At 42.6% G+C, this 7,945-nt stretch overlaps 1 protein-coding gene across 1 annotated transcript; it reads right to left on the bottom strand.

Moving 5' to 3' along the window:
- Window positions 1-354: 354 nt before the first annotated feature.
- Window positions 355-4,023, bottom strand: LOC110524100 (sphingosine 1-phosphate receptor 1). Its single transcript, XM_021603441.2, has 2 exons — window positions 3,864-4,023; window positions 355-3,091 (listed from the first exon to the last, which is right to left on the bottom strand). The coding sequence occupies exon 2, from the start codon at window positions 2,893-2,895 to the stop codon at window positions 1,777-1,779; it is 1,119 nt and encodes a 372-aa protein (XP_021459116.1). The 5' UTR covers window positions 2,896-3,091; window positions 3,864-4,023; the 3' UTR covers window positions 355-1,776.
- Window positions 4,024-7,945: the final 3,922 nt, after the last annotated feature.

The following is a 7,945-nucleotide window of genomic DNA, read 5'->3' on the forward strand; positions in this document are numbered from 1 at the left end:
TTTGTTCAACTTCATTTTTGTTATTGCTTGCCAGTTTATCGGTTTGACAGAGAGCCTGCTGGGGACGAGATAACCCTCTGCCCTCATCTCCTGTTCTGCTGAAACAGCTGGGTAAGTTTCCTTCGGTGGTGGACCTGTCCCCCAAACTACTTGCTTTAGAGGATGATCCTATTATTAACAGATATTTATCCTATTCTCACTACTGTCCCCCATCTTTAGGTGGCAGAACTTATTTCTGTAACAAAATGACAACTTCCTTGGTAAAAAAAAAAAAAATGTTGCTTTAATGTCACAACATTCTGTACTGGGCCTACCATACCAGGTCTCAGTGTGCATTAAGAGAAGACAACAATAACCTTTTTTATTTCCAATATTTATTAAGAGCTAACCAAAACATTGCAACAAAAACACGTGCAAAATATGACTTGGGGTCACATGGAAGTTTGGCAAACGGATTAATTGACAACTGACAAGTGCTATTGTACTTGTCCGTGGGTGTTTAACGGTTCTAAATAACACATATTTACTAACTGAACAAACCATAGGCGGTTTCACCGAACCATTCCAGTGAGCTATTGATGATGTGTGCGCCCACAGTAAGGTCTATGTTCACTTCTTCCTTTATGAAAAATCTAAGTCATTATTGGGGTCGGTGCTTTCAACAATGGACGACAGCTATTGAGTTTATGTCAATCTCTTGTGTTTTTTTTTCCGACCTCGTGTCCTTCCCTAATATTGGGGCATGCTGGTTTTCACAAGAGAGTGGAAACCGAGGAACAGGCAAATATGCAAAATGTTGAATGGCTGGAGCCACAGCATCTACAAAATCTAAAAGGAATCCTCCTTTATTAAGGCAGGTAAAAAGAAATCACAACTGGGAAAAGAAAGACGACCTTTGTCACACATCAACCAGAATATAAATTATTATTGCAACTACATTGCATCGCTACAAAGATAACTTGTATCGAATAAGAGTGAAATAAAACAAATTACAAGTACAAAACACATTCTTAATCAAGGGGTAGAATTTACATTGTACTAGCCTTCAGAGTTAAGTCGAAGAAACACGAGCGCTTCATTAATTGTATTTCTTAAACGTTTCAATGAGAACAATTAACACTGCTAACTATTGTCACACTTCCATCAACACCTTAGAGAATCAGTAAACACCTATAATTGGTTGATGGTTTTTAATGAGCCTTTTTACAACAAGTGCTGTACTCAATACATAAAAAATACCTTTGACTAAAAGGGCTTCTTCTCAATCTGTAAAAAGAACATGGTTGAACTCAATACTGAGAAGTCAGGTTTGCACGTTGGGTGCTGTACTGTAAGTGCTTCCCCATGACATTGTCTTTTGAATATGAAAAAATTAAGTTCAGTGCTGGCCGTCCTCAACGTGTGTGTGTGTGTGGGGGGGGGGACACAAACTGTAACACTCTTTCAGTTCTACTCTCTAGCATGGGCTACTGGATGGCCAGAGATATTCACTTTCTTCCAGTTTAGCCTTTTATTCTGATGAGTTTCTTCTCATGCATCAAAGACAGACCCTTCGAGAAATGATCAAACAAATGGAAACTAAAGAGGCTACTTACACACTGTACATAGACACAACCACGGTGCAACAAAACCACATACAAACACTCACACTCTACTTATACACATATATACATAATGTACACACACACACTTGCACACTGCGCAAAAACATATATACACACATCCACGTTCCCTAAGCAGTGGAGCTAATTCTCTCACAACAGTCCACAAGGCCCTTTAAGAAGAGGAGGTGATATTCCCAGAGGACACGACGGTCTCCCTTGGCGAGTACTCTGGCTCGTCCTTATTGGGGTGGGACGAGTTGTCCGACTTGCTTCGGCTGAACTCTGCACCCATGATGGGCCGAGAGAACTTGCCAGAGGGCCGGGTGCAGACACTGCAGCACATGAGCGTTTTTAGGAAGGCGCGGCGCATCTCGTTGCTGGTGAGCGTGTAGATGAGGGGGTTCATTGCCGAGTTGAGCACGGCCAGGGCCAGGAACCACTCGGCTTTGTACAGGATGGCACACATGCGGATGTCGCAGGCCACGTCCAGCAACAGGAGGATGAAGAGTGGAGCCCAGCAGGCAATGAAACAGCTCAGCACGATGATCACGGTCTTCAGCAGGGCCATGGACTTCTCCGAGCTCTTACTGCTAGCGCTACCCCCGCCGCGGCCGTTGGAGACCTTGCGGAACACCAGCTTGCGGCTGCGGGTGCGCACCAGGGCGTAGATGCGCGCGTACAGGACCACGATGGCCATGAGGATGACACTGAAGACGGTGGTGCAGAACAGGATGTAGGTCTTGTGGTAGAGCGGCAGTACGGTGGAGCAGCTGGGCATGCTCTGGATGCAGTTCCAGCCCATGATGGGCAGGCCGCCCAAGATGGCTGCAATCAGCCACACGGTGCTGATGAGCATGAAGACACGGCACGTGTTGCCATTGTTGTGCAACTTCATCTTCAGCATGGTGAGGTGGCGCTCAATGGCGATGGCCAGCAGGCTGAAGACTGAGGCTGCCAGGGCCACAAACATACTCCCCTCCCGGAAGAACCACTGTGTGGGGGTCAGTTTGTATGTGTTGGCACCTGACAGCAGGATGTTGGCAGTGTACACCACACCCGCCAGCAAGTCTGATAGGGCTAAGTTCCCAATAAAGTAGTACATGGGCTTGTGGAACTTCTTGGTCCTCCAAATGGTAAGCAGGACCAAGACATTCTCAAGGATAATGAAGCAACATACAATGATGAAAACCACAGAGTCCGCTTTGAGTCTGGAATCCTGCTCCACTTTCCGGAGCTTCCCTGTGAAGTTGTAGTGTCTGGCTATTAAGTCGGAATACATTGAGTCACCCATGGCTCTGATTTGAATTTAAATCCTATAAATTCTGTAGTCCACCACTTAGTCCACTGAGGGGCGATGGCAGGCCAAGGCACAGCTGGCAATGGTATTCCTTAGCACTTGATAGGTTGTCATTGCAGACATGCAATCAAACAATCCTTATTGCCACAGGATGTTCTGAGTATGATCTTGGACTCCATCATGAAACTCCCTTAAAAAAAAAAGGGAAAATACCGATTTAGAACAGTCACAAAAAATAAAATAAAATGTATAAAATAAAATACTATTCACTTTTATGTGAAATGAGGACTGACGATTCAGTAGACTAATTCAGCATAAAATACAAATACAGAACAAAAGTCCTTGTAAAAACAAGTGAATGGGAGACAGAGGCAATTATTTTGTCCAATAGTAAATTAGGGTACATTGTCTTGTAGAAATATGTGATCAAATAAAAGCAAACGAACAGAAAAGTCGGTAAACCTGGCCGATTTTTGGGGATATGATATTTAGTATGGTAACTGATTCTGGACTGTATGCTGAATTCCAAAAGATGGAAAAGCATCGCACTGATGCATGAGCTAAATTATCATCATGATATGCTATTTTGAACTGTGCTAAGAATGAGACGGGGGGGGGGGGGGGGGGGGGGGGGGGGGGGGGTCGCATTGGGAAGCTATGCACTTATTCAATGTTTTTCAACCTTTTTTAAAAAAAATCCATAGACTTCAGAAAAAAACGTGCAATAACTTATGTAACGGAATCTCTCAACATGAACTTGAAATGCGCTTGAAACTCACGTTATTTTGTTCAAACGTATTTTTTTCGATTCCTTCTGTTTTTAAGATATGATTATTATTAACTTAAATTAACTTAAAGGCACAACTTTGATTTGCATTCTTATTGATGACCAGACGCCAAAACTAATTCGGCCATGTACATTAATAAAATCTAGTCTAGAAATTAAGTAAATGTTTCCTTACCCTAATAGTGGTCATCAATGAGAATATTCCAAGTATCAACCTATATTCGCACAAATCCTCGAATCAGAAACTTTTTTATATTTTCCAGCGGCTGAGTTCTGTGTGTTTGCTGCGTGATTTCATGGAATGAGCACCGTGCGCAAGAGAGGCTGAGTAAAAGCAAATCTTTTTGTCAGTTCATAGACTCCACCCAAAAACTATATTTGGTATTTGTTTCATTAGTCCATTGTTGATATTTCACCTACTCTTTCAAAGGTTTCTCTTTATTTGTACTTCTTTTTTTTTGTTACATTGTACAATAATAGTGAAGACATCAAAACAATGAAAGAACACAGATGGAATCAGGTAGTAACCAAAAAAAGTGTTAAAATATATTTTAGATTTTAGATTCTTCAAAGTAGCCACCCTTTGCCTTGATGACAGCTTTGCACGCTCTTGGCATTCTCTCAACCAGCTTCACCTGGAATGCTTTTCCAACAGTCTTGAAGGAGTTCCCACATATGCTGAGCACTTGTTGGCTGCATTTCCTTCACTCTGTTGTCCAACTCATCCCAAACCATCTCAAATGGGTTGAGGTCTGATGATTGTGGCCAGGTCATCTGATGCAGCACTCCAAATAGCCCTTATACAGCCTGGAGGTGTGTTGGGTCATTGTCCTGTTGAAAAACAAATGATAGTCCGACTAAGCACAAACCAAATGGGATGGCGTATCGCTGCAGAATGCTGTGGTAGCCATGCTGGTTAAGTGTGCCTTGAATTCTAAATAAATCACTGGCAGTGTCACCAGCAAAGTACCTCCATAGCATCACACCTCCTCCTCCATGCTTCACGATGGGAACCACACATGCGGGGATCATCCGTTCACCTACTATGTGTCTCAAAAGGACACAGAGGTTGAAACCAAAAATCTCACATTTGGACTCATCAGAACAAAGGACAGATTTTTTTAAGAAAATCCATTGTAGAATGGTAATTGCAGAGTAATAAGCTATGAGTTAGTAGTAGATAGATAAAAAGTGAATTCATTTTATTCAAATCAATAGGAAGAACAGAATAGCCTGCCAAAAAATACAAACATCTGTATTGAAGATGTGGTGCAGTTGATTTAGTATGCTTACTAACATGAATTTAGATATTCTAATGGATGCAGTGAACACAAAGATGACTACTTAGTATGACACCTATTATTACGTAATATTATTTTAAGTATTGGCATAGCCAGCAGTAATTGTGGTAGTAATAATACATATACAACAATAAGGATACCAATAATATAATCATTCAATTGTGTTATTAGAAATCCTTTTGTTTTCATCTCTGGGAATGCACCAGCTGTGCACATTACCCCCCCCCCCCCCCCCCCCCCCCCCCCCCCCCCCCCCCCCCCCCCCCCCCGCCCCCCGCCCCAAGCTATATGTGCATGAATAACCACCCTCCTCCATCGTCTCTGCTCCCAGCTCCATCCCCTGTGAGTACCAGCTCCATCCCCAGTGCCCCATTTCTTCTGCCCATTAATCACATGTGCTGCTCCCTCTGTCTCTTCAGGTTTTCAGCTCCGCCCAGCCCTCTGCCCTCAGGGGGTGGGGCAGTAAGGAAACATGGCATATCCATACCCTCTTCTGAGTGTGTACAGTATATCTGTGTGTACAGTATATCTGTCATGCAAAGGTTCCTTTCACCAAATATTGATGTATTCATAGAACTATTCAATCATGTCATAACATTTTCTTGTGATTTCTTGTAATTATATATATTTTTTTCCTTTAAATCCTTACGTGTTTGTGTCTGTGTGTGAAAGAGAGCGCATAGAGTGAGGAAAATGACTGAAAGGAAAAAGAAAAACATGGAAAACTAACTAAGGAAACCCTTCCTTCACAAGTTCTCTTTGGTGCATTCTTTGACGGGGGAGAATATCTATATCCATGCTCCAGTTGGTCGTCTGTGAGCGAGCGTTGGCACCATCGCTGTCAGCTCTCCCGGACCATCAAACTAAGTGAGATCAAAAGCCTGCTTGCAGAGAGACACAGGGTCTTTCATTTTGGGAAGCTCCACTGCCATTGCTCTTCCTTTGTTTATTTTTTGATCCCCTTTACTTAGACGGAATTCGTCCACGACAGGACTCAGCCCACTTTTCCTCCTATAGTGGTTGCTCCCGACATGGCGTAATTGAGGCGAACATCAGTATGAATCTAAAGCAAATGGGCACATAGATGGCCCATGCAGATAAGATCTCTGGACTTTAGATGCTAATAATGTCACTATAATAATTTGCTACAGTACACATTGTTGCTGTACTTGACACATTTCTTTACAAAAAGGCTTTTGAAAACGTATGAAACCAGATAGAATTCACTGGGTTGCAATGCCGTCGCTATATAATGTGAGAACATACCACCTGACTTTCAACGACAAGTGTCGTCTTTCATTAACAGATCCTACTTTGTGTACTCAGACGGTCAGGGACAGTTGATGACTCGCATTGTTGCGAATGTGAACCAAAGCAGCTGGGACCTTAGACTAGTTACCCCCCTCCCCTCCAATGTCCGAGCGGTCAGCGGGAGAGTAGCCATGCAGAAAAGTACATGGAGTGGCGAGAAGAAGAAAGGAAAAAGGGAATTAAGAAACAGTGGTTTGTGCTTTGATGAGCTCCACAGACTTTGTTTCATGACTCTCAGAGGAGAGAGGTAAGGAGATGAAGTGACATTGGCCCAGCAGTGGTGCATGGGTAAAATCACCGGTAAAACCAAGCCCCTACATATTACAACCAATGTGTTGTGATAATTGCGTTGTTTGGCAATCGTGATATATAGGCCTGAAGGCCGAGACAATAAGAAGAAGCAGTGGCAGAATAAATTCCTCCACACATTTGTTTTTATCACAAAACTGGATAGCAACCTCTGTCTGGTGAAGTCCAGATAGCATATTGAACATAACAAACAGACAGTTAGTTACATGACCTACAGCATGATCAAGCAAGTTAATATTTCCAACATTTTTGGATCACTAAACAACTATTGAAGTAGAGCCAGAGAGAGTTACCGCAAGTCGCAAAGAAAACAGGAGCTGCCTTCACTATTCCAGCACCATTTCAACTTCAACATTTCAACATCATCAACCTCTGTTTAGTCTAACACAGTCACAACTAAAAGATACCAAAAACAATTTAGTCCAATCAACGTAAGCTAAATATGATGTGGCTGTCCATGGTTCTGATTTCTGTGTGCGTGCATGTGTGCATGCATGTGTTCGTGCGCATTCGTGCAAATAGAAAAACGTATTGACTCACCCTGCTTGTAGAGAAACGCCAATCCCATCCTCCTCTTTTTCATGTTGAGTAAACAGTCTATCACCCTGTCATACAGTACATGCTTTTATTTTTGTTGTCCTAGGCTACCTAGGCTAAAATGCTTGTTCACTAGCCTAACTTCCATTCATGGGCAACTTTAGCTAGTTAATATTAGCTTTCTACATCTAGTTACATATTTAACATCCATCCTTTCAGGCCAGGGGCACAACAATGTATGAGTTAATGGTTGGATCAGAATCGCCATTATAATCATTGGCCAGTACAAAGAATGAAGTAAAACCCAAATCCCTATCTCCGTCCATGGCTAATTTAGGAAAGGGAGAATTTTAGCTAGCCACCGGAGGACAACAACACAACAAGATGCAACATTTCAAGTTGTCTCTGTCAATGACATATGCTCTCAGTGCGATTTGATAAGAGTGATGCCAAAATCCAAGCTGGCTTCCCTTGACACGTTTTTTCGGTGCTCCAGGACCATTCACAGTTGAGCTCGTTCAGTTCAACTCAACGCCGTTTGGCAAATGTTTCATACTTTTTATTTTAATCAGGGGAGGCCAAATGCTCGCTGGCTTCCCTTGCGTTCAGTGCTAGGGGCGGCAACAATGTAATACTCGTTTGGACCAAACAGCATCAGATAGATGGCCTACACGTAGAGAGACATAGGGGGCGCTGTTTTGTTCGCTCAGAGGCTTTCTCCTGTGAGATACATTCAGCCTCTTGCGAATTGAAGGGAAATTTATGTAATGTTTTTTAATAGTTATCTTGGTAATTTTTT

The sequence above is a fragment of the Oncorhynchus mykiss genome, chromosome 5 (assembly GCF_013265735.2).
Source record: "Oncorhynchus mykiss isolate Arlee chromosome 5, USDA_OmykA_1.1, whole genome shotgun sequence".
Lineage (NCBI taxonomy): Eukaryota > Metazoa > Chordata > Actinopteri > Salmoniformes > Salmonidae > Oncorhynchus > Oncorhynchus mykiss.

Coding starts and splice junctions, on each gene's coding strand:
- LOC110524100 (XM_021603441.2), bottom strand. CDS start 2,895: ATGGGTGACTCAATGTATTCCGACTTAATAGCCAGACACTACAACTTC.